Here is a 26,499-nt window from a genome sequence, read left to right as displayed (position 1 = left end):
TATACCAAAGAACCAATCTGATCACTTTGACACCCTCCTCAAAGTTTCTCACCAACTCTACTAACTTCTCCCACCTACCTGTGTTGTTCCTTTAGAATTCAGCCTAACTCACCTATAAGAACCATTTTGTAATTAACCTTTAAAAAAACACTTATTACTCCATGTGCTCTTGTTAATACACAGTTTAATTCACTATATATTTATACAATTCAAACTACAGGATTCATTTTATAAAAGGACTCACTACCATGTCTTAACATAATGATTACAGATGCTTTTAAAACACTTAATATGACATGATACATATCAAACTTTTCAGGAATATATTTATTATATACAAAATATAATAAAAGGACAAGTAGTCAGCCAAAGATGGCAGTGGGAAAAATCAAGCATGGCATTCTCCCTTCCAAATTTAAAACCAAGTCACTTCTTTCTAACACAACTTATAAAATCATACTGACTAGGGTAGCCCCTAGAAAATGCAAAAATAAGAGTACTATATATAGCTTAGAAAGGCTCTCTTAATCCTTTCATATAGTCCTAGGGTTTAATTACTAGTAGGTGCAAATAGCACTCCCTTTATAATCCCCATGACAAGCCCAACATTTTAAAAATGCAATGCCCACTGTAGAAATTTCATTGTTGCTGAATATGATCAAAGTTAATAATGCTAAAATAATTTTTTAAATCTACCAGCCTACTTATCTATGAAAATCCATTTAACAAAATTATAAAAAATGAGACAGGGCAACAGTAGCAGAAAAAGCTTACTGGGGTCTTTAAGAACTAAAAGAATGACAATGGATATGAGAACAAAAATGTAAAGTAGCTACATTCCAAGGATTCTATTCCCTTTGCTAAAACCCTATCTTCTCTACACAAGCATAGAGTCTTGGACACTGGCAGGGGTCAATGTCATCACATTTTGGGGGGGGGAATACATGCTTTAGGAAATCTGTAAAATATCTCTCCTCTGCAATTTAAAAAATACATTAGAAGAGTTGGTCACCTAAAAAATCAGATTCTGAAAGTAGATTATATAGAATTTGTTTTTATAATATATGCCATAAAGGAAAAAGTTGTTGAAAAGTTGCAGCCTGCTGAGTTTTATATTTTGATACTTGCGGAGCTCCAATTCTGACATAGAAACACTTAGACTTTGGCTATCTGGTGCCTTCTGTCATCCAGAATTTCTTGTACGCATAACTAGAAGAATGAAAGCTATCTCTGGCTATAAAGAAGTAGCTAAAAAGAACCAAAGAAAAAGTAATTGGCTGATTTATCTATTTAAAAGAAAATTCTCACTGGTTGGTGACAGCTATAAAAGCTAAGCAGAGCCTCCCCAAATCTAAAACCACTGAAGGAAAATAAAAGGGAAACGAAATGAGAGTATCAAAGGACAGAGGTGACAGACAACTGAATGATAAAGGAAGTTAAAATGAAAAACAGATTACCATGAAGGAGACCAAGCCTTCAAACCACTAAAACAAAGACTGCCTCTGGGGAAAGGACTGAGATTGTGAAGGGAAACATAAGAGACTTCACTTGTAACAGTTTCCTTTAAGTTGAGGGAAATACACAAAATAACATTTGTTCATTCATATAGATGTTTGATTTTTTTTTATTTTTTAAAGTTTTCTCTAACTTAGATACCTTTAATCAGTACCACAGAATTCATCACTTCAAAATAAACATAACTGTTCATGTGTAAATCTTCACTTCCCACTAGATTTACAGTCCTCTAGGATTAGAGTCCTGTCACTACTTTATTGCAGAGTGAAAATACAATAGAAGCAAATATATCCATTATCTCTAAGAAAAGGAAAGGAAAAATTAAAACGATTCAGCAACCTGGGGATATTCAGGAAAATAAGATTCTTTTCTTAACAACTACTGTACCCTAAACCACATCACTACACAGAACATTATTTCTGGGGAAATAGTCCCTCTAATACTATGAGGCAAATTAAACTGTAACACAGTAATTTCTCAAAATAAAAACACACGGTCTGGGGTGAATCAACTGTTCTACTAGCAAACATACCCTGCTGTTCCTCTGTCCATAATGTAGAGTCAAAGCCATTTCTACCAGTCTCTAGTCCAGGGGTTATCTTTGACATGCAGCTTTTCCCAGGGCCAGGCACCTACTCGCAACCCCACTGTGGAAATCCTGCATAACTGCTGGCCACCATGGACCAAACACTAAGAGAAACATAAGAAATCAAGCTAAATGAGGTAATTTCACCCTAGAAATGTAAACTCTAGATGGACCGCTCTAGGTACTCCAGTATCGCTCCATCGCACAGGTGTGTATTTCTGGTTAGTAATTTCTACTTAGGGACTTAGGTATATACAGTTCAAGCAGCTTTCCTTTCACATGAGTAATCAGAACAGTATTTTCCAAAGTATGGTATTTGTACAAAAAATGATTTTAGATGTATGTGATTTCACCAAAATGACATTTTAAACACCACTCGATCACTTAGTGGTGATTATTTATCATGATTAAGTCAAGAAAAAAGTTTCCATTTAATGCTCAATATGTGTTTAATACATCTAACAAGTTCTAATTTTTAGCATAGGGTAACTGACAACAAAGTCTAGTTATTTCTTATAATCCCATGTTGTTTTCATTGTGTTTTTCTGGTGGCATAAACTTTCATTTTAAAATTAAATTTTTAGAAAGTGAGTTGACATAAGGATAAAATATTTAAAAACAGAAAACAGGGCAAAAAATAGTAAGCTTGATATAGACCTAGGTGACTAACATTTGGGAAACATTTATCTAGAACAGGGTTTCTTAAACTTTTAATGTGCATCAGTGTCATGTGGAAGGCTTCTTAAAACAGATTGCTGGACCCAGTCCGAAGATTTTTCTCATTTAGCAGTTCTGGGTGAGCCCAAGAATTCGCATTTCTAACAAGTTCCCAGGTGATGCTAAGGATGCTGGTCTAGACTGTACTTAAGAGAATCACTAATCTAAAACAGTGGTCAACAAGCTTTGTCTTAACGGCTAGATAACAGTATTCTAAGCTTGCCAGCCATATGTCTCTGCTGCTATTCAAATCTGCTGTTGTAAGGTAAAGCAGCCATGTATGCCCACATATACACAAATGGGCATGGTTATCCTTTATTTATCCAGTAAAGCTTTATTTACAAAAAGTAGGTGGGCCACAGTTCTAACCCTGAACCAAAACATAACCTCAAGTAACTGAAAAGGGTGTGGTATGTAACCTAATAGTAGTACAGAATACAGGAATGGCTGAACCAGGTAGTTAAACTGTAGATACTATCCAACCTGTTTTATTAAAAGGCAACGGTTTGGAAAGTTTAACTCTAAAAGAGGAAACTGAGGTCTACAGAAAACTGAAGTTTCAAGAAGGTAAAAACAAAACAATTTACCAGGTGTTCAGGAGACATGACAAAAGACTCAGCAAAGGCAGCTGGTTAAATTATTTTTGTGTTCGATCACACAGGTCAAAAATCACTGCACGTGGTTCACAATTGAATTAGAATACATGGATCAATATCTAGTGAGTGTTTTTTTAGAAAAAAGTTTTAAAGACTGCTTTCTCTAGCCCACGCTAAAAAAGCAAAATATGTTGTTTATTCAGTTGACTGAGCTACATGTTACTTTCATTGGCTTTGACTTTTCAGTCTTAAGTTATTCAGTTAAAAACAACACTACAGCCAATTTCACAGTTTTTTACAAACTATTTTTCTCTATATCCACAATAATCTTACAAAATAGATTAACTGATTTTGGCCTTGCCTTCCAATTTCTACCCTTGTGGCTAGTGCATGAGAATTTAAACCAAAAAGGAACAGAATGACTTTTTGTAGGTGCTGAATCCACAAGATTCCTGTCAGAAACTTTACCCTCTCTTGCTCCCTCATTCTTTCTCCAGCAAAATGTTTCAACTTTCTTCATCTACTTAGTCCACAATTTCTTAGTAGGCTGGTTAAACTAGGTAGCAAAATCACTGTTTCCTCGAGGACTGTCTGTCTCATTTATCTAGTGGCCTAGACTTACTGACAGACTTAATAGTTTTAAGCCATCTGCCTATCTTTGCAACCCCACTGCTTACCTGAACCCTTAGCAACTTCAAGCTTTAATGTTTGTATGGACCATCTGGTACTGAGCACTGACTCACTAAACCTGACCCCTGACCCACACCTACTTGCCCCTGAGTTCCTGCTACCCACTTGAACACGCAGCTCACTATCCTTATATGAAATCTTACTTAAACCAAATCAAAGCATTTGTTTTGCTGCTTTAGAGCTTATGCAATGACAGCCAAAGTGATTTTTTCTTTGGTTTCAATTTATTTTTTACCCGAAGTAAAAGAATGTCTCAGAAGCACAGGGTTCCCCTAAGGAGAGCTAAACAACTCCAGAGAATCCAAGGAGCATGTAGGGTTATATGAAGTGACACTAGAACTGTCTTCTGGGCTGTTTTTTAGATAGAAATATTATTCAGAGTTCAAAATGAGCTAAGTTTTTTTTAAAACAAGTTCACTATGCAGGCGTTAACAGTTTTCAGTGTTTTGATATGCCTGGACCTCTGATAAAGTCAAATCTTTTCTGAATCTCTGTTTAACTTTATATTTAACTATTGTTTAATCTTACGAAAATGTTGAACAACTTACAAGCTCTGGTGTAAGCTATACCCCATTATTATTTTAAAAAACATGTGCTTATACATTAAAGGCCACGCCTCCTTCACTAAAAATGAACAATCCAAGTAGAATAGAAGAATGGCGTACAACTGACCAAGAAATAAATATGGCTCATTATGCTAATGAGAGAAAATTAAAAGAAAACGCTCTCGATGTTGATGACAAGTCAAGGAACACAGATTACAGTAAAGATGATTGTATGAAGAAAATCCACTGAACACTTTTTTCTGAACTGTATTTCAGTGTTATATTCCAGAATGAGTATCCTTTTATTTTTACATACCATAAACTACTACTGTACAACTGAACAGCAAAAATATTAAATTATGATTAATGTAGATTACTAAAGTACATCATGTATATTTAGAAAACTTATCAACAAAAATAGCTAAAATTACCTGAAAACTCTAACTTGCCCTGAACATTCTATAACCATAAGGGACAACTAATAATGCTACAAAATTCGATTCTGTATTCCACATTCTATTAGTCTACTGGTTGACGGCCAGCAGACTGCCATTCCCTGGCCTGTTTTAGCCTTTCAAGAGATGGTCTCTGCTCCCATGTAAAGGTTTTAAGCAACTAAGAGGTATGGAAATCCTCAAACCTACCTCCTGTAATGTCCCTAAACTTAGGAAATAATCTGAATTCACACCCTCAATTTTAACTCCCATCTCTTCTTGCACCTTGCCAGGCCTTTCTGGAGTCAGGACCAGAGACTCATCATAACCAAACTGTATTTGTTGGCAAAAGGGCTTTAGCTAAGAGATATCCTTGCAATTAACCCAACTCAGCAAAAATGACTATAGCCTGTGTGAGGACACTGAGTTCCTCCAACTGTCACATAGATAATTCTCAAATAGTTGCTTGAATTTTCCTGTGCTGTTCCTCCCTGCTTTCAAATGCAGTATGTTCAGGGAAAATAATCTCTCTTCCTTCTAAATGCTAACAACTAAAACAGAAAGGTATTTATAAAATTGAACGTATCTTAAACTTCAGATAAAATAATTTGTATCCCTTCTAAAAAACTTAAAATATACTTATTTTCCAACATTTTCTTAATATAACATAGGAAATTATTTGGTTTCCCAGTTTAACAGTTATAGATGTAACTTGAGGCAAAAAAGGTTAAGTGACTTACCCAAGGTTACAATTAGAGGTACAGCTGGGGCTAGAAACCAGGCCTCCTGAGTCCCAGCCCAGTGCTCTTTTCCTTAGCCCATGATGCCTTATCAGAAAAATCCAAATACAGTCAGACCCCCAGTTACATGGGTATGAGTTACACTGATTCACATATACAAACTTTATATAGTGTGACCAATGTTTCAACTCACGCGGTACCCTGCTTCCATTTATGCAGTATGCCAGGCATCGGCACGATTTTCAGTGGCACACAGGCGGTTGCCACCACCAGGGCCCTAGGCAAAATTGCAAAGAAGGCAAAGTTTGTCTTTGGCCCTCCCACCTCCCTTATGCATTCCTCTCCCACACCTCCTCATCATCCCCCTGCCCAACCTCCCAATGCCATCATGCTGCCCTCTGGATGTCCAAAGAACCCCACTTCCATCACTCACCCAGAACTGTCCTTTCTGGAAGTGCCCAGTAATCCAAAATTATCTCTCCATTTCCCTGCCACTAAAATTCCTATTCCTGAGGATTTCAGTGAAGTTTAGGTAATCCAATTACCTAATGATCAACTAATTTAAGCAATTTAAAATAAGATATGTTTAACAGACTTAAATCTCCAAGTAGTTTAAAAAGGAACTACTTAAAACCTGACTTTGAGGAAGGAGAAAGGAATAATCTTTTATTGGGGGTGATGGTGAGGTGAAAGGAAAGCAAGGTTTCCCAGGGCCCTGGACCTCCTGTGCCACTTCAGATTTCCTCACAGACAGGACACTAGGGGTTGAGAGCATTATTGCCACCTTGAGTTCCACTATCCAAGAAGACAGTGGTGGTTGCTTTAGTCTCTGAGATTTAAAAAAAAAAAAAAAAATTGGACAGAGCTGCCTTAAATACCCTCCTCCTACCTTTTCCATCTCTCTCCCACCTATTGGATCCCCATTTCCACCTTTTAGTGCCAAATACACCCAACAGCATTCCCTGTAAGCTGTTCCTTTGTCGAATACAAAGCTTGCCATTATATGGTTTCAAATTACATCGTGTTATTCAGGATCATATCCATGTTCCCCTATCCCTGAACAACTTGAAGCTGACTGCTAAAACAGAACAAACCTAATTATTCAGAAGTCCTGAATCATAAGGTAACATATGTAAACTCATTAGCTATTAAGAAGAAGAATGTTCTGATTCTTATCCTGTATACATAGAAGAATTTGGGTATCAAAAAAACATTCAGTTCTTGTCCTTGAAAGTAGTATGTTTCTTACTTCTGACCCAACACAGCAGTGAAAATCCAGTCATTTCAGCTAAATAATATCGTGGGCTCGTAAACATGAGTTCATTGGTAAATCCTCAGTCTGGAGGCAAAAAAAAATCCAGTAACAAACACATAAAAAATATAAACTTATTTGTATAAAAGCAGAGTGGATTTTAAGAAATCTGTGTTTCTGATTACACACACAGGAATATACATACACACACACATATATATATAAATATATATATATATATTTTTTTTTTAATTTAGCTTTTTAATACCAGATTGGCTACCTAGTTTGGAAATTTATCAGGTGATCATAGTTACTTTGATTCAACTTCCCTCAAAGGAAATTCAATCCATGCAGAAGGTACAAAAAATAGTATACATCTAGGATTAAAAGGATCATGTAAAGTCAGTCTCAAATGATTTCTATAATTTATTACAAAGATAATTCTGTCAACTAAAATCCCTTTCCCAATACCGTCTTGAAACTGGAAAAGGAGCAAATGTTAAGACACGTTGCAGGTACAAAATAATCATTTTTATCTAAAGTTTAAATGATAACGGGTAAAATTTTCTCCAGTGGCATTTTTAATTCATGTTAACTTTCAAGGGCTTACTACAAATAAAATTCATTTCCTTCCCAATCTTCCCCTCCTTAACACAACCATAAGTAGGTTTGCCATCTACACCTATTTGTCTATGTTCTGCGAAGAAAAGCTCCCATGTAGTTTTATTAAAACCTAACTGTGAACACTGAAAAGCCACTCTAAATATGCATTGTTAAAAAATCTTGAATTCAATAAATTAAAAAAATCTACTCACATAATTTGCTGTAAAGCACCTAAGAAAATTATAAGAGCAACTGTTGAAAACTGAAGTGTGCCTTTTCTCTTACGTCAAACCATTCAAATAACTTGTCAAGAAAAAACATTTAATGGCCAAGGAACTCTTTGCCTGAACAAGCAACATACAAAAACGAGCAAATGTTTTGCTTTGTTTTTAAGAGAGAGGGCATTGAACTCAACCTTTTCTCCATACTAGCATAGATTTGAGCTGAATTTGAAAGAGTACACTACTAATTATCACAAAAAAGCAACAGCATTTCATCTTACTTAGAAATTCTCTTTACGACAAAAAGATGACCAGCAATAAGTGATTTTCTATACAAATCCTAACGTAAGTGCCTAAAAGAATCGTTGTTTGCCTCAATTCTACTTAACTGGGCCCCACATTTTCAAAATGGTTCTATTTGGGACACATGCAAGACTTGTCAATATTTACTGAACAAAGCCTCTATTAAATTGTCTAACAAAATGGAGGCCTTTCGAAAAAAAAACAGGCCGTAACACTTTTCTTTTCAGAAAACGGGACCAAACACACCCACTGCAAGAAATCATGGTTTGGGTCAGATCTTTCCATAATGGCTGTTTCTGTGGGGATCGAGGGTGCACCCCTGGGGACTGGGTTCATAGTAAACGTTTCCTCCGGACCCAGGGAAAGAGGTGGGTGGGACAGTTCTCTCTGGATACTCAGGAGGGCGGCGGCGAGGGATGATACCAAAGCACTGAGTTAAGGAATTAGTTCACGGGGCGGAAACTTTGGCGGTCCACAGGTACCAAATCAAGCCACAAAATACGCCGCCCGACAGCGCGGGGATAGACGGGGAGTCTCCCGTCCCAGCCAAGTCAACACTGAATCTCAAACTCCCCTTTCTGCCTGCAGGCCCCGCCTGACCCCATTGGCAGCAGTTCCCGCCAATCCGCCCGGTCACCGCCCCCCAAACCCGCCTGCCCAGGGCTGATTGGATGGGAAGGGAGCCGGGACCTCGTGTTACCAATCTGGGAGACCCTTACTCGGCCACACACACAAGCCCAGGTGCACCCGCGGAGCCCCTTCCCCACGCCTTCTCCATCCCATCCCCCACCCCCAGGGTGCTGGCAGACACTTACCGTCCCGGGAGGTGCCCATCAACTGGTCCAGCATCGCGCGCATCTGGGCCTGCGCCGACATGGCGGCGGCGTAGCGGGTAGACAGGCGGGGGTGGGGCGCCGACCGGGCCCTTTCGGGCGGGGGGGACCAGGGGAAGGGGTAGGGGGAGGTGAGACGCTGTCTCGGTTGCAATCGCCGCCTCAAGGCGTGCGGAAAGAGAGCAGGAGGGGTTGCAGAGAGCTCGGGCTTTGCTCCTCACGACGACGCGTACGTGGAAGGCAGCAGCCCTCGGAAGCGACCCGCGTTCCCTCACTCCGTCGGGTTCCTGAGACAGAAGCGATACCGGCTAAGCAAGCTCTTGCCTCCAACACCGCCACCCGCCAGAAACCGTCAGCCCCCCCCGTAAAGCTCTGACGCCGCTTGCCACCACCGTCACCGCGACGTGAGCGCGCACGCTCCTCGCGCTTAGTCGTTTCCCGCTGGGGCTCCACCAACTGGCGTCAAACTGTATTTGCTCCGCCCGCCCCGCCCGGGAGGGGTTCCGCCCTAACGGCTCTTGGGCGCGTGCACGCGGGCTTTTCATGCCTCTTTCGCCCAAATCTCGCGAGACTGGTACCTTAACAGACCTTCGACCCGCATCTGCCCAACGCGCCGAGCCCTCGCTCCCGGCTACAGTCGGCTGGGGTCGCACAGTGCTACGCTTGCGAATCACACCCGAGTTAGAGCACTAAAGAGAAGGTTAGCCCCAGTTGTAAGTACGTAGAGACCAAGTCCGTCGGTTAGGACTCCCTAACTGGGGTTCACAGTCTCAGTAACTACTGTAGGCGTATTCCTGACCGATTAACTTGTTTTCAGGGACCCACCCTCTGCTGCCAGGCCCTCCACAGTAGCAGCCCTGGAGATCTGACATCTGGATCACTTCCTTCATCTGTTCACAGCGACTTTTAGCCCCCCGAAACGGAAAAGGCAAGTTCAGGAAATAACACCTAAAATTAATACGCTAGGAAATAGGTGATCTAACCCATTTGGATTATCATTACTTATGATAGCAGGAAGCTGTTGGTCTACATTTGGAACTCAAAAAATTAAGCAATATTCTGAGAAAGTAAAAGAGATGGTCTAGAGAAAATCTCATGTCTAACGAGGTAAACATAACATACCTTGGAGCATTGTTGTGAGGACAGAATAGCTAACATAAAATGCCTAGCTCTGAGCTTTGCTCTGGTGTCGACCTTTTTTGTTTAATAATCCTTAAGATGAGACATAAGTCCTTCCTTAGGTATTTTAAAAGGAAGTAATGGTAAAAAATTTTCATTAAAATTTTCTGTGCATCGCCTTGGAACTTAAAATTATTAGATCAAAAAATTAAATAGCAATATAGTCCCAAGATCCCTTTGCATATTGGGCCAATAAACATTTTAGAATCACGTCTTTAGCAACTGACAAAATATCTTCCCTCCAGTTACTCAGAGAACTCAAAATTCCAACAACTACAAATAGTAGGAATAATACTTATAAACAATTTACAATGAGAGAAAAATGTAGATTTTTATGTCCCAGAGTGATGCATTATTATATATACAGTATGACATTATTCTGAACAATAACCTTGGTAGGAAAATAGGTTTGTTGAATAATTATGAGTTCATGAAGAGATTTTAGTTTTTATCTTTTATTTTCTTTCTGGTTGCTCACATTTTAGATGTATCTCTTATACACAGCATATAGGTTTTTTTTAATAGTCTGATATTTGGTCTTTTAATTTAAACATTTATATTCATGTAATTACTTTTTAAACTTTTTCTATTTGGCTTGTCAGTTTTACGTTTATTTTTCTTTTGCCTGTCTTCTAATCATTACATTTCCCCCCCCCTTTCTAGTAGTTTGTTTTCATTCTTTTAGTGGTTATTGTAGAAGTTGCAGCAGACACCTTTAACATATTGAAGTCTGATTTAATCAACACCTTTACACACCTATATGTTTTAAACCAAGTTTCATATAACCAGTGTCCGTTTATTTACCACATTCTTTGCTCTTCATTCCTTATGGAATCTCTGCCTTTCCATTTGGGATCATTTCCCTTTTGTCTGAAGTTTAAATTTTAGGACAGGAGTCAAGCAATGTAAAGGCCAAATCCAGCCCACTGCCTATCTTTCTGAATAGTTTCATTGGAATACTGCGAGGCTCATTCACTTACTATTGTCTAGGGTAGGTTCTGCACTACAAGAGCAGAGTTGAGTGATAGTGACAGATATCATACACAGTACAGTCTGCAAAACTGAAATATTTACTATCTGGCTCTTTACAGAAGTTTGCCTACCCTGCTTCAGAGTTTGCTTTTGCTTTGATTGCTAGTGGAGAACTCTCCCATTTTTGTTAACATGAAAATATTATTTTGCCTTTCTCAATTCTAGATGGATATTTTTATTGGTCTTTTAATTTAAACATTTATATTCGTGATATTCTAGGTTGGAAGGTGTTTTCATATAGCATATGTATTCTGTCTTTCTGCTGTCTTTTACCTTCCAATGCCTCTGTGAAGTCAGTTCTCTGTCACTTTTTTGAAGATAGTTCGTTGCTTTAAGATTTTATCTTTTTGTCTTTGGTTTTCTGCCGTTTTACTATGATGTATTTAGATGTGCATTTATTTTTATATTTATGCCACCTGGGACTTATTGAGCTTTTAGAATGTGTGACTACACTAGGAAATTTTTAGCTATTCTCAAATACTTTTTTTTGCACCTCCAAATAAATGTGTATTAGTTTTCATTGTATCCTCTGTATCCCTTTACTCTTTGTATTTTCCACCTTGTTTTGCCAAACTACCTTCATAATTTTTTTCTTAACAAATTTTATAGTTCACTAATCTCGCTTCAGCTGTATCTAGTCTGTATTAACTCCATCATTTGAATTCTTTATTTTTTCAGTTCTAGAATTTTTATTGAGTTCTTTTTCAAGTCTGCTATGTCACTTTTTATAGTTTCTGGTTTTCTGATGGAATTTTCAACCTTGGCTATTCTTTAGCCCTAGTGAAATTGTTTTGTAATCCAAGTTTGCTAATTCTAATATCTGAAGTTTTCTGTGATTCTGTTTCTGTTGTCTATTGTTTCTGCTGTTTTCCACTTATGGGATCTGGTTTCCTTGTGTGTCTGGTTATCTTTGTGTGCTGAACATGTGTTTTACACGATGTGCACAGGAATAATATAAGCCCTAAGTAAAATATAATACTCTATTCCTCCAGAGAGGATTTTTATTTTTCTCTGATAGGTAAGTGAAGACATTACTAACCAAGGACCACTTAATACAGGTTCAAGGCCACATTTTCTCTTGAACACCAAAATGATAGAAATCTTGACTGAAAGTCTGGCAAGGACTTTTTATTCCAGTTCACCCTTGAGGGTAAACAAGTTCTAGCTTGAAGTGGGTGTGGTTTATTAGTCTCTACCTCAGTGGGCCCTAGAGTGCCTTTTGCCCCCCACACCGTACAAGCCCACCAAAAGTGCAGCTCAGTTTCAGTACTGAAGCTATTGCTACTAAATTGGAAAATGCCCTGATGCCAAAAATGTGCCTTTGTGTGCTACACTTACTTTTGGTTCTTGTCTTCTAAAGTTTGGCCAGTATTTCCCTATCTTCATAGCTCTTTAATGACTTTAAGAACTTGATAAAATATTCATCCACTTTTTAAAACTGTCTTCAACAGAAGAGTTCATCCAAATTACATAAATTTTATTAACTGCAAGTTTGTTGTCTTGTTTGTAAATTTTTTAAATTTAGTAACTATACATTAATCTTATCATCTAAAAAAACAAAAACCTCTGCGAATATGTCTTTTTGTACATTCTAGCAATAATATCCATTCTTTTTTAGGAACAAGGTCTCATAAGGAAACAGGAACTTATATAAAAGTAGGGTTAATCTATACATGCCAGAAACATATATAGTTAATCTATACATGCTAGGTAATTAAAAATTAGAATAGGTACAAGTAACATACATTTTGCTAGCTGTCCAAACAGATGCTTCATTTTATTATAATTTATCAGCTAAACATAGTAAACAATTAAGGCTGTAAATTTTAATACTATTGTTATTCTTGGGGCATCAGTACATACCTACTATTAAATTTTATAAACATGGTTCTTGTTCATTTAAATGCATGTTTAAAAATTAAAATTCTGTGTAAGATACATATCTTTCAGTTGGGTGAATTAAAAACTTACCTTACCAACAGAATGTGCTTTGGATTAGCCTGCTTTTAGTTCAAAACAGCAAAGGTTTCTTTTCCCCCGACATAATCCTACTATGTGAACGTTTTATCATCGTCATTTCATACTTGTATTCCTAACACTTACCCAGACAAGGGACGAGCAAAGTACTGATAACTCCCTACCTCATAGCCAGAAACATTCTAGTTAAAATGTACAAGTATCTGAAGTTTATCTAGAAGAGAAATAGCAAGAGCTGAACCTGAACTGAGAGAGCTGGTTGATAGTCTATTAAAGGCAGAGGAATTAAAAGCAATAAGCATATATAAACCATGTCGCTTGAAACAGGACACTCACTTTTTTTTTTTTTAAGAATGAAAAAATAAGGATACCTAAGCCAGTGTTGAACACATAGTAGGCATCAAAAATGCTTGTTGAAGGAAGAAAGAGAAAGTTAAATTTAACCTGAGGTGTGAAGAATGAATAGGAATTAGCTAGGGAAAGGGAGTACTACTAGGGCAAGAGCTTTGCATTCATAAGAGGAAAATGTTGAAAGACAGATCATGGCTCCTAGAACTGAATTTCGGTATGGTTAGACTATCAAATATTAGGAGAGTAGAGATGAGGCGGAAGAGATTTGACAAGGGCCAAATCCCGGACCCCTTGTTAAAGTTTAACTTTTAAGATTTGTAAGCGAGAGAGAAAAGATCAGTAAAAAATGAATTGATTGAATAAGGCAATTTGGAGTTAACGAGACCAATTAGGGAGGGCAGTGCTTCTGGGGAAGAGATGCAAGGGATAAGAGGTCTGAACTAGGATAGAAGCTAGAGATTCTAGAAATTCTTTGGAGGTAGACTCTAATTAATTTAGTGATTATTTAACTGAGGATGTGAAGAGGAAAAAATCAAGAATAACTCATATATCTGATTTGAATGACTAGTTAAAGTGTCAATAAACTAACAGAGAATAAATACCAGAGGGGAGAGAGACAGGGGAGGAGGATGTGGTTCTATTTTGGATACACTGAATTTGAGATGCCTGTGAGTCATCTCACTGGTGGTGTCTTCTAGCACTGGACATACAGGTCTATAGCTTGGGAGTGGAGCATGAACTGAGTTAGCCTGTTGATGATAATTGAAGCCTGGGAAACAGAGGTGACCATCCAGGCACAGCACGTAGAGCGTGAGGAAAGGACCTAGGTCTGAACCCAAGGAACACCAACACAAAAGGGTTACACAGAAGAGGAAACCGAAGACAAATGGCTAGAGCAAGAGAAGAAAAATACAAGAATGTGGTGTAATCAGAGCCAAGGAGAAAGGGCAATAGTGTCAAATCCTCCCTAGACACCAAGAAAGGTAAGGAATAATCCACTGGGATTAGTGGTTTGAAGGTCATTTGTAACATTGCAAGGCAGTCCTGTTAGAGTGGAGGGGCAGAAACCAGACTGCAGTGGATTGAGGACAAATGGGCAGCGAAAAATGCAGAGAATAGATATATGCAACAACATGGATTATTGATCTCAAAATCAGCATTTTGAGCCAAAGAAACCTACTTAAAAGAGGACATGGTGTATGCCTGCACTTTGATGAAGTACTTGAGGACAAGCCAAACCAATCTGTGGTGATAGCAAGCAGGGCAGTGGTTACCTGCAGCCCGGCATAGGAAAGGGAGATTGACTGCAAAGGGGCATCAGAGACCTTTTTGGGGTGATGGAAATATTCTACCCTTATATTGGGGTCGTTATTACATTTGTTACTCTTTATTGACATGTACACTTGAAATGGGTATATTTCTTATTTATAAAGTATACTTCAATACAACTTAAGTTCAAAAAATGTAGAAAATGAATATAATTCATCCAATTCATGGAATACATTCATCCACTTTGTGAAGAACAAGAGAAGGTGCTAACTGAAAAGGCATTTAATTAGAGGCTCCATATTTGTTTTTAGACGGAAGAGCATTAAACATATTTAAATGCTAACAATTCAGTGAGAGGCAACTGTTGAAGTTAAGAGAGAAAATAGAAGAGCAAAGTGAAGGAATGTGTATACCACATCAAAAATTATAGTAGTAAGTAAACAGTGCCAAAAACCTTAGGATTCCATAGTTTAGGGACCTCCTCCATATGAAATGTTTATTGCTAAAAGTTTTGTGTTCCAGAATCAATTCCTTTTATTTCTAACACTGAGTTCAGCTAATCCCTGATAGTAAGACCATTAATAAGAGGTACAGGTTTGAATATGTGGACAGAAATGGCCTAAATGAATTATTTAAACCTTAAGAAGTAACTTATCTATACTTAAGAAGATTGGTGGCAATAGAGATTAGAGAACGGTTCATGATAAAAGAATGAGTACAGTAAAAACAAGATTTTAATGTTTCTGTCAGGTACTCATTAAGTACCGTGCAAGTGTTTCATGTCAAAATTATTCTTTATTAATTACAACCACAATGGTGACATTCCCATTTTACAGAAGAGGGAACAAACTCAGGTCAACTAACTGCCCAAGATGACACAGCTGGTAAATTATCAAGGTGGGATTAAAACCTAGGACTATATGAGTTCAAACCTGTGATAAATATTTCTTACCCTGTTAGGCAGTTCTGACTCAAATGTCTTTATTTTAAAATGTTACTTATTGTATATATAGTATTTTAATAACAAAGGAAATCAAAATACCAACCAATCTTAATCCTTTTGCTTCCTCTTACCAATGTAAAAATTTTCATAAAATATTAATATACCCATACTCACAAAATAAAGCAGAGGGAAAAATGTATGTTAAACATTTCTAGTTTTTTTATCTGTTCAACTGAATATTTATTTGACCTCTTAATTCCATTATATTAATACTAATCTCTTAGAAGAGATGCTGTTTTGAAATGCTTCAGGAATGGTTCTGTTCAGAGTGTACTCCAAGCCATGCATTCAAAGCACTGACTGAACAGTGCTGGACATGTCACTGTGGATGGTGCTCCGGAGACTGCAAAGGTGAAGGAACATGGTCCTTGCTCTTAGGGAGCTTGCAGTCTAGGAGAAAAATGGTCATAAGACATGTCTACAAGAAACTGACATGTACCACAAAGGGGGTGGATAAAGAACTGTTAATAGTTCACAGAAAGAAAATAATTTTTTTGAGCAATTCAGAACATTAAAGGAAACATTCAGACTTCCAAAGATTATCAGTGCTTGAACTAAAACAGACACAGTGAAGATAGAGAAGGATGTTAGAGCTACTGGAGGATCAGAAATTCCTGACTGGATGTGGAGAGTGACTAGAGAGAGGAATACAGAAGGAAGCCCAAGATTTTAACTTGGTCAGCCAACTGAGTGGTGGCGCCCTTCATCCCGGCAGAAAATTCAAGAGGAAGGGCAATCTGACATATTACAAGGCAGGAGAGAAGTCAGAGTGATCATTCCATTTCCCTCTCCCTGGACTTCCTCCCTGCAGCCTGCAGTTGAGGAGTGGCCATGTTCCTACACCTAAGGGTCAACTGTTGGGCCTACCCACTATGGCTAGCCCCTAGGACCACCACCACCTTAATTCAGTCCACATTTTCTATATCCCTTCATTAACTTTGCTCAGTAACCCTATTTGAGTGTGCCATCTGTTTTCCTGCCAGGACCTTAACACATCATTATGTGTCTGTTTCCTACTAAAGTGTGTATGTATGATTTGTATGTTTGTATATGCATAGCAAGTATCTGGAAAGATGTACATCAAAATGTTAGTAATAGTTACTAAGTAATGGTGATGGGAGAGGGGAGGGACAAAAGAAAAGCAAAGATGGCTCTTATTTCATATATCTGTATCATCTGAATTCCCTAAAACAACAGGCTTATATTACTTTTAAAATAAAAAACAAATAGTTTTAAAAGTAGATCAAGAACATCAATCAGCCTAATTTAAGTTCAGTAAATTCACTGAGAATAAAGATGAAACCTAAGAAACAGTCAACAAAATTACAGAGAAAACCCCTAAACTTAAAAAAAATTTTAATGATAAATACATATTGATAGAAATGATTAAATTCTTGTATGAAGGCAGCATCCAAGGAACCTCCATTTCATGGCTCCCAGCCCTTCCCTCCAGGCTGTTGGGGCAACTTGAGACCCACCAAGCCAGCAGACTCCTCCACTGAGCGCTCACCCTTGCCATGAAACTCCTGATGAAGGGCCACATGTTTGCGGGTGCTGCGTAGGAGGCAGAGATAGGTGGCAGCTTGGAAGTGAAGCTCATGTTGGGCTCTGCACAACTTCTCACTGGTGACCTAGAGAAGTAGCAAGGCCAGATAGTCTATTAATAGCCCAGCTACAGATACAGGGGCACAGAGAAAGATTTAATAGACATTCTCTAGAATGAAATTAAATTGCACAGAGGACATAGAAACATGTATACGTGTGTGTATACTTAATAGATAGATAGACGCACCCTGTAATTACTGATGATTAGAAAAGATGACCTCCAGTTAACGAAGAGGAATTTTACAAGGGTTGCACTGAGGAGTTTCACTGAACATCCTCAAATTCTTATACCAGAAAAAGTCACCTTGTTTCAACTCCTCACTTACAAATGAGTAAACTAAAGTTCAGAGAGTCTTGGAAGTTGGCTGATAGCAGAGATGGGGAACTAGCATCAGGTCAATAATCATTAATGTTACCTAAGGAATAGAATATAGAACATTCTCCCCTCCAAACAAATGAGGAGTTGCTTTATGTTTCTGTGACTTTGGTTATGGCTAATGTGGGACATGATTTCAGTGAAAACTAAAAACTTACTTTGTCTGAAAATTAGCATCAGTAACAAAATAAAGGTCTTATGTATAAAAGTAATATGCATACATTCACATTACTTAATTATACTTGCTCTCACAATTTACTTATCCACCTCATGTATCTGGATTCTGATAACCTTAAGTAGCTGGAAACATCATATCCATTTGGAAGTCCCCAGTGACTCCAAACCTTGTTTTTTCTTCATCATAACTAATTTCCAGATTAAATTAGTACACTGTCCTTTACTTGACTAGTTTCGGGTTCTGAGGTTATGAGGAAAGGGCAGGAAAGATGAGACAGAGATGTGTGCAAAGCCTCATATGACTTAAGGCACCCTGCCCACCTGGGGATTAATCTCTGGTCACCACTGCCTACATAATCCCCTTCCTTTATTTGAATATCTAGGGTTGGAATGTGACAACTAGAATATATTAAGATCTGAAGATCACATATGTGAAAATGACACTCATAAGCTGCCCAAAAATAGGATTCATCTGCTTTAATGAATTCAACTTTTAAAAATTAAAAATTTATGAGACCAACACCAATATCACAATAGAGGGTAACATCCGTCTCCATTCTGTAAGGCCAAACTGGTAACAGTTTGAATGAGGCCTTGGACAGAATGCAGACCTTGATTCAGCTGAGTCTGACTCATGAGGAGTCAGAGGGTCAGCAATATATAGTAAATGAATCACAAGAGGCCAAAAACAATCAAATGAAAAAGAAAACTATTTTCCCTAAGGGTAAGGGGGACATTCCTCCTTAACTGGATCCCTTCAGCCTAAGGAAAAGTGACAGAAAATGGACACAGATAGTTACTGGATTGGAATTCCATTTCCAGCAGGAAATGGAGACCATTCCCCTCCATGTATGCCACAGAATAGTGTTTCTAGAATTTTTAGCATGAATTTCAGTCGTATTTCCAAGGAATTTCAGAGCCATTACCAATCCTCTTCCTTTTTTTTGGGTAATTAAAAAAAATTTTATTTCTAAGCCTCTTTCAAGGGCATTAATGTCACCTCCATCGGGTACAACCATAACCACGTCCCCTTCTTAAAAATCTTAAGAATAACCTCCCATTACATTTACAATAAAGTTTAAATTCCTGCCTCCTACATCTTCCTCCATTTTCACCCACAACACGCTAAGCTTTAACCATTCTCACCCCTGGGTTTTCAAATGTGCAGCTTCTTTTACTTGGACCTCAAGTTCCCCACCCACCATGTGCTTGGAGCATATGTGAAATTCACACATATGGAGTGTGAATTTCACAAAGGAATTTATCGAGCATGGCTTCCCTTGTGTTCATATTTATCTGCTACATAAGGAAAAACTTTATATGGTCTAGGGGATACAGTATGAGAAAAACGCATTTCCTGCTCTTCAAGAAGCTCCTATTACTCTTCACCTTATTACAGATTTCTTTTCTGGCCCTTCCCCTCCGCACCGACGAGACCACTGAATACAGTCCTCGGGGACGGCGCGCGCCCAGGGCGAGTCTGCCCTCCCCCAGGTCCTCGGTTAGTCCCCGGGCGTAGGCCACAGCCGCCAGCCTAGGCCCCGGTTTGTCGGCTGGACCCAGGTCGCGGCGGGAGGGTGGGCCTCAGAAATGCAGGCGCTAAGGCCCGACTCTCCCTCCCTCCCGGCGAAGGGACGCGGGAGCACCCGTAACGAGGGCTTCCGTACCCGATGTGCACGGAAAGCCTTCACGAGGTACCGATAGGCCGCGGTGTCGCGATAGGGTCGGCCAGTGGCCGCGTTCATGCAGCGTAACTCCCGTAGAAGGGCCCGTAACGTGCGCGCCGGGGACCCTAAGGCCGCCATTCTCCGGTCCTCCGAGCCTGGGGCTTCAAGGTGCCCTAGGCCCCGCCAACTCCCTAACCCCCCAACCCCAGACGCCTAACGAAGGGTCGAACACAGACGGCCGGCTCCCCCTATCGATGGCAGAGCACTGGAACTTCTCACTTCCCTTCTCGGCTGTCTAACTAGTCAAACGCCGAGCGGGGCCCTTAAGGAGTTAAGACAAAAGCAAACGAAAGCCGAGTGTCACTGAATAGCCAGGTCCTCAAAAAACCCAAAGGAGCTCCTTTCCTGACTGCGTCATTTAAGACGCCATTAGCTGACTGACTGCTGAGTCTCAAGAAAAACAGCCTGGCTGGAATGTCAATAATGGGACACGTGAAGAAGATAAATTTTTATTTTTAGAGAGGATATAAAAATTCAACGTATTGACTTCCCATTAGTTTTACGGGACGTACAGCTCAGAGGAAGGAATTGGAGCGTGCTGATTCTCGCAAGGTGAAGCCCAACACTTTGAAAAGCTACACACTTCCAATTTTTAAAAACTAAAACCATTTCGGTATAATCGTTTAAGACGGCAAAAGCATACCTACCACCCCAGATGGGACTCGAACCCACAATCCCTGGCTTAGGAGGCCAATGCCTTATCCATTAGGCCACTGGGGCTTCTGAGAACGACGCCCTCAAACATCGTATTCAACGTTAAACACTTCGGTACGTCATCATTTCTTAACTCTTGCCTTGACCTATCTTGGCAAACTACAGGAATATCAATATGGGGAACACAACGTGCTGGGAACTGTAGTTCAGAAGACAAAAGTCCGCGTTACAGTTGCCAAGGCTCTACCCTCGAAACAGCACCGAAGAGCCGGTCGGAGAAAGGGCGCGCGCACGACTTTGCGTACGCGTTTGCCTGCACCGTAGCCTCTGCGCCTGTGCAAAAGCGGGCACGCTACGTCACGGAGCCGGCCTCTCTGGGTACACAGGCCTAATCGGAGAGACGACCTCTCACCTGCCGCTCCATCCGGTTCTTACCGGAAACAGCCAGCCCCTTCCGGTGTTGCGGTTTCCGGACTTCGCTTCGCTCCAGCCTACCCTTAGGTGGCGTTTGCCCCGGTCATTTTCTGTTTCCGGTTGAAGCTCTGAGGCCATTTTCGTAGAGCCAATGGCGAATTAGCAACGTCTATCTTCCGAGTTGGGTCAGTGATATAGATGGAACATCAGGGAGTTGATAGTTAATTCATTAGGAATTAGTTAACTAGAAATAATTAAGAGTTCATTTTCTGGTTCAGTTCCTAATTGCATAAGAAGGCACTAATGTTTCTGAGTCTCAGCGACCTTACTTACCCCTTGTTTAAATATCGCAATGGCTCCCCATTGCCCCTGAGATAAAGTTCAGGGTACTGGGCCCTGCCTAAACTGATCCTTGTATGTCTTAATCTTCATCTCTCACACTTCCTTTCCTCTCACCCTCTGTTCCAGGAATCCGAACCTCTCGTTTTCTTGACGCCTTGTGTGTTATAAACTAGATTACTTATGTTGCAGTTCCATCATCCTCCAGATGAGTCAAGATGCAGCTGTCCTCTTGTTGGGCAGCTGCGTCTGGGGAGGTCTCTCCCTGTGCACTAGGTGAAACCTCAACCCCGGCATGAGAGGATTCTTAACTTTGAGAAAGAATTCTTGACCAAGTTGGGCCAGTGTAGGTAAGGAAAGAATTCATTAAAGCAAGAGTAGAAGCAAAATATCGCAGAGAACAAGGAAGAAAAAAGGGAGGAAAGGGGAATTCCTTGAATTCGTGCTGGGCATAGGGCAAATCCCTTGCCAATTCCTGAAGCTAGGGTCACCTGTTGTCCAGTGTTCACTTGGATCTGCATGGCATGGGAATTAAGCCCCCACCACCCCAGGATTTGGGGGAGCTGTGGAGCACAGGATGAGTTGAGATTTTGTTAACTTCCCAAAGCAAAGAAAGATTTTCAGGCTGGCTGCTTAAGAGCATGATCATATAGCTGTAATCACCAAGGGGACGTGGAGTTGCAAGCCCAAATCACGTATCTTAATAGCCTTCCCTACTTGTTTGAAGTAGAACAGAGAGAATGAAGACTTGTGCTTAAGTCTAGAAAACTGAATGAAATAGTGAAGTAACAAAGACACCACTGGGGAAAGGGATCTTTTATTAACCCCCCAAGAGACTTGGAAGAGCACAGAGATAAAACGGATTATGTTGAGCTGCAAGAAGTCTAAGTCACTATAGCTCTTGCTAAGCTGATAGATAGTGACTACAATGGGGGGTGAGTACTTGATAATATAGGTGAATGTTGAAATCACAATGTTGTCCATGTGAAACCTTCATAAGATTGTATATGAATGATACTTTAATTTTTAAAAAGTCTTTAAATCAGAGTATCCACTCGAAAGGGGAGTGAAGACAGCCTCAGAGAGGAGGTGCACTCTAAGTCTTAGGATTGGTGTCTTTTAAGGCTTTCAAGAATGAGGCAAAGGGCCAGGGGGCATAGGCTTTGGCATGTGCTCTCAGGTTTATCTCTAGTGAGAGGCATTATGTCATCGTGCATAGTCCTCTAGATATTCTGTAAGGTAAACTTAGCACAAGGAATTTATTGATCCTCTTCTCCAATATGGTGGTTACCCTCAAAGAGTGGGAACATAAAATTTAGGACTGTCTGCCCTGCCTTGAGATAGGGTCAGTTGTTGGCCGATTACCATAAGCTATGTTGGGAATCTTGCCTCCTCTGTTTTTTGTTGTTGTTTAAATGGAATTAGCCTTAAGATGGAGTCCCTCATATTCTTACTATACTATTTATATCTTGGCATTTTTCTTCATAGACCAGAAAAATTAATCATGATGCTTCTTCACCCATGTGCCAGCAACTCACGACTTCCCACGCTAACAGGTCTTTCCTCCTAGGTCTCTGTCAGAGTCCCCCAGCTCTAGCTGTGGCCAAATTTGATGTAATATTTCTGCCAATCTAACTCCAAAGCCTGATTTTAAAATGGTGTTTTAAGTTTCATAGTGGAAAGGGACTTTTATTAAAAAGATGCTGGGTAATTCTCAGAATTTCCTGGTAGGGCTGGAGACCAGGTTTAGAAGCCAAGAACCTCATTCCTGAATCCTGCCCCAGATCTGATCCAGTGAAACCACCACTGTTGCTTACAGCTCACAGTGCGGACACAGTGACACTGGACAGGGACTGGACACTGGCACCAAAGCTGTTGCTCCAAGGCAATGGCTGTAGCTGGCTTCTCTGTTTCCACTTGTGCTAGAATGGATTAAGTCATTACCTGAGAGTCACGTTCTGCGGTGAATATTTAACTTAGCATGGTCTGAATCATGTTACCATGTCTTGGTCAAGCAAGGCTGGGAAAACAAATATTTTATCATTCAATGAATTTTTATTGAGCATCTGCTATGAGGCATTCTTTGAGATGCTAGAGAAACAAAGCAAGCAGAACGGATAAAGGCTTCCATACTCAAGAAGCTTCATTTTAGGAAGGGGAAGACAAGTAAAACAAAATTTGTCAAATAGTGCTATGGACAAAAATGAAGCTGTGGGCACAGGATTGGGATTGGATTGCTTCTTACCATGTTCCGGGAGATCCTTTTTGATGGGGTGACATTTCAGCAGAGCCCCAGATGATGTGAGGGAGCTGGCATCTTCAGCTTATATGTGTGCACATGTTGGGGGGCAATGTCCTTGCTTTTAAGTAAAGAGATTCTACCTCCATTCCCCAACCATTGTGCGGCCACCACTGTACTGTCCTCCAAGCTCTGTGAAGGTAGAGAAGTTCTGAGACAAGTTTCTTATGCCCAGTTAGACTGTGGGAACAGAACTCCAAGAGTCCAGTCTTAACTGCAGCTACAGCAGGGACTGACTACCTGGCCATGCACATGGGAATATGGGGGAAATTTGGGTGGGGAAGAACCAGGACTAATGAGAGGATACATATGTATAGGCACTCCCACCAACTGTGATACCACAGATCTGTGTCCTAACACAATGATTATAGCTTTCTGTGGTTGTATATCCATAGCAATAAAAATCTTGTGCCTCCGCATAAGTCTATATTTATTTTAAAATTAACTTTAAATATGTAGCATAGGACTACTGAATCAATGTATATACATTTAAAACATGCACAAAGTAGAAATAAAAAGGATGTAAAAAAACGAAGTAAATGATATTTCTAAAATATTTTTATTTGTTAACAGTAAAAAAAGTCCTAATTTCTCTCTGTAAAGAAAGTTTATTATTTATTTAATTGAAAACAATGTAATTCAGCATGTTTCATTATTTTTGAAATCTTGGCTTAACATATTAGGCAACGAAAACTACATAGTGATAAACATTTCTAAATATCCATTTTCAAATTTATCTCTTCATAGCATGAGTTTCTTTTAAAAAGGCAGTTAATGTCACCTATACTTGTAAAAAATAACTTTTAACTTAAAGGGACCCATAAAGTATGTTCATTTCTTTCAAAATATCAACTAGGCAGCTGTATCCAGGGGTCTCAGAAAAAAAGAGAAACCACTGTAGGCCTTTTAAGCAGAAAGGAACTAAGTGCAGGGCACTGAGATGGTTTGGCACTATTAGAAGGACAGCAGGAGTTAGGGGAAGTTGCAACTACTAACAAACAGTTCAGAGTATTAGGTTGCAACTGTCACCCAGGTCAGAAAAATGCAGGGAACCTCCCCCATTGCTGATAGAGCTGCCCCCAAGTACTGAGATAGAGGCTGAAGGCAGGCTACGGCAGAACTTTACCATGACCTACCCATTTTGCTAGGTGCTGCCACAGAAAGAAAGAATACCACTTTTTCCTCCCACCTACAGAATCTCACATGAATACACTGGCAGAAATCACATCCAGAACCTTGAAGGCAAAGGAGTTTGGGAAATGTCATATCCATAATTCTAGTCCCCTATAATAGCATAGAAGGATGTGGGAATGAATGCTCACTGCCACCAAACAGAATATAGACCACATAGCAATGTATTTCTCATAGCCTCATCTCATAGTCATCACAGAAAAGGAAAGCAAATGAGAAACACTTGCCTCTTTTGTAAAAGAAAAATAAGTAATTAATATTTAAATTTGACAACTTCCATAAATATTTTTAAGCAAGATAATCACTCTATGTCTATGTAGTTTACGGAATCTTCATGGCTACTTCACATGACATAGTAGCTTCTGCTGTTTAAAGTTCTTGCTTTAAATCAAATTACCCTTACGGATAACGTTCGGTGGCAATATAAACTGCAGTACATTATAATCTTCAGAAGTAAATGTGATGATGAAGATGCTGAGAGCAGTTTTTTTCCTCTCACCTGCTGCTTTCAAACCTCCTGACCACCTTCTGCATCAAGAAATCGGGATGGTTCACACAGCTCTTCCAGGAAATAACAGGACAGTTAGCCTTTCTTCTTTGGTTTTAAAAAAGTCCAGTCTGTATAACATTAAACTCCAAACTTCATCCAATAGAACTTCTCCCTGATATTAGCTGAGGCTGCAAAATGGGCAGTGTGGGCAGGAGGGCACAACCAACCTCTCTATCCACCCGATCTGCTCTTCTCCGGTGCAACCTCTTCCTGGAACAAGCTAGACTTGGAAGGTGTAAACAGAAAGCAACTTTGTTTTCCCATAAAAGTCCCTACAAACCAGCTGTAATGAGCTGTTCCTCCGTATGCCTTGATGAAATTTATAGCTTTTCCAGTCCCTTTTAGGTGACAAACACATTGAAGAGTAATCATTGTCATTATTTTTTAAAGTCTCCTTTTCTAGGTATTAACAAGTTTCATCCAGTGATTTATCAAAACTTCAAACATCCATTAATTGAAAACTTCTTACGTCCTCCAGCCTGGAAATCTGGGAGAATGGGGCTCATGGTCATTGTCATTTCTTCTCTCACCCTGCCTCCTCCCCACCTGCTGTTCAGGGCCTGCCTTCCTGTTCAGCCAGGTAAGGAAGAACAGGTAAGGTCTTACTTGACTGGGAGAACTGGTGTTTCTGCTGCCTGAGGCTGCCTTCCTCACAGCTGCTTTTCCCAAGGGCCCTCAACGGTTTCTCTGTCACTGGGGATCTCTCGCCTGTACGTTCTCTTGTAGGCCACCCTTCTCTAGTTACTTAGGATTCCTGCCCCAGCCCCTTAGTTTCCAGCAGCCTCCCCTCCATGGAGGTCATCTCATCCCTCCAGGTTATTCCCTTTCGCTGAATTCCTTCTTAAAAAGAGCAAATCTGGCTCTTTCTTGCAAACCATATCAGACCCACAGGAACTCAGGGACTTTGGGGGTGCAAGCCTTTCAGAAGGCACCTGTCTCTCCTTGTCTGTCTGCTCAAGGAGCCAGCCACCTACAATTTGTGTGTACACTTTTAGTAGTGAGTCAGACGCCAGTCCCTGTGTCCCTCAAATCCACAGGGTGTGTCGAGTTCTCCAAATGGTTCTCTCCGAGTGTCCCCTCCTTGGGCAAGAGGTGAAGAGGAAGCACCCCCTGCCCCCTCCTGCTTGGGTAGAAGGGAAATGTCCAGCATACTGACAACTATTCCAAAGAAATCCTCTCACATTTTCTCCTTGGGACCTGGAGGTGGATGCCGACTAATCCTCCTCAGTCCTGACAGTGCTTCCAGTATCAGTTTCAGTCTCTTAGCTCGGGTGTGAAGGTGATTCAGATCCTCCTCCCTTTAGAATGTGGGCGGCCTCCG

At 40.0% G+C, this 26,499-nt stretch overlaps 2 protein-coding genes and 1 non-coding gene across 9 annotated transcripts in view; all 3 read right to left on the bottom strand.

Annotated features, from left to right (window-relative positions):
* The window catches only part of LUC7L2 (LUC7 like 2, pre-mRNA splicing factor), a 58,023-nt gene extending 48,546 nt beyond the window's left edge, over positions 1 to 9,477 (bottom strand). For 2 of the 7 annotated variants that reach the window (XM_036905490.2, XM_036905491.2), the window contains exon 1: positions 6,017 to 6,085. Coding sequence is in view for 4 of the 7 variants with exons in the window: in XM_036905483.2 (XP_036761378.1) it covers positions 9,018 to 9,078 (61 nt within the window). In the remaining 3 variants the exon portion in view is untranslated. Of the gene's footprint in view, positions 1 to 6,016; positions 6,101 to 9,017 lie in introns of those variants that run through there. The other 5 variants (XM_036905484.2, XM_036905485.2, XM_036905483.2 and 2 more) reach the window with 5 other exon arrangements.
* Positions 9,478 to 17,185: 7,708 nt separating this feature from the next.
* Positions 17,186 to 19,946, bottom strand: FMC1 (formation of mitochondrial complex V assembly factor 1 homolog). Its single transcript, XM_036905494.2, has 2 exons — positions 19,672 to 19,946; positions 17,186 to 17,477 (listed from the first exon to the last, which is right to left on the bottom strand). The coding sequence occupies exons 1-2, from the start codon at positions 19,807 to 19,809 to the stop codon at positions 17,274 to 17,276; spliced, it is 342 nt and encodes a 113-aa protein (XP_036761389.1). The 5' UTR covers positions 19,810 to 19,946; the 3' UTR covers positions 17,186 to 17,273.
* Positions 19,947 to 20,378: 432 nt separating this feature from the next.
* On the bottom strand, positions 20,379 to 20,451 carry TRNAR-CCU (transfer RNA arginine (anticodon CCU)). Its single transcript has one exon. It is a non-coding gene; the product is annotated as a tRNA-Arg (tRNA).
* Positions 20,452 to 26,499: the final 6,048 nt, after the last annotated feature.

The sequence above is a fragment of the Manis pentadactyla genome, chromosome 7 (assembly GCF_030020395.1).
Source record: "Manis pentadactyla isolate mManPen7 chromosome 7, mManPen7.hap1, whole genome shotgun sequence".
Lineage (NCBI taxonomy): Eukaryota > Metazoa > Chordata > Mammalia > Pholidota > Manidae > Manis > Manis pentadactyla.
Note: the sequence above shows the minus strand (reverse complement) of the source record. Positions and strands in the feature narration are given on the sequence as shown.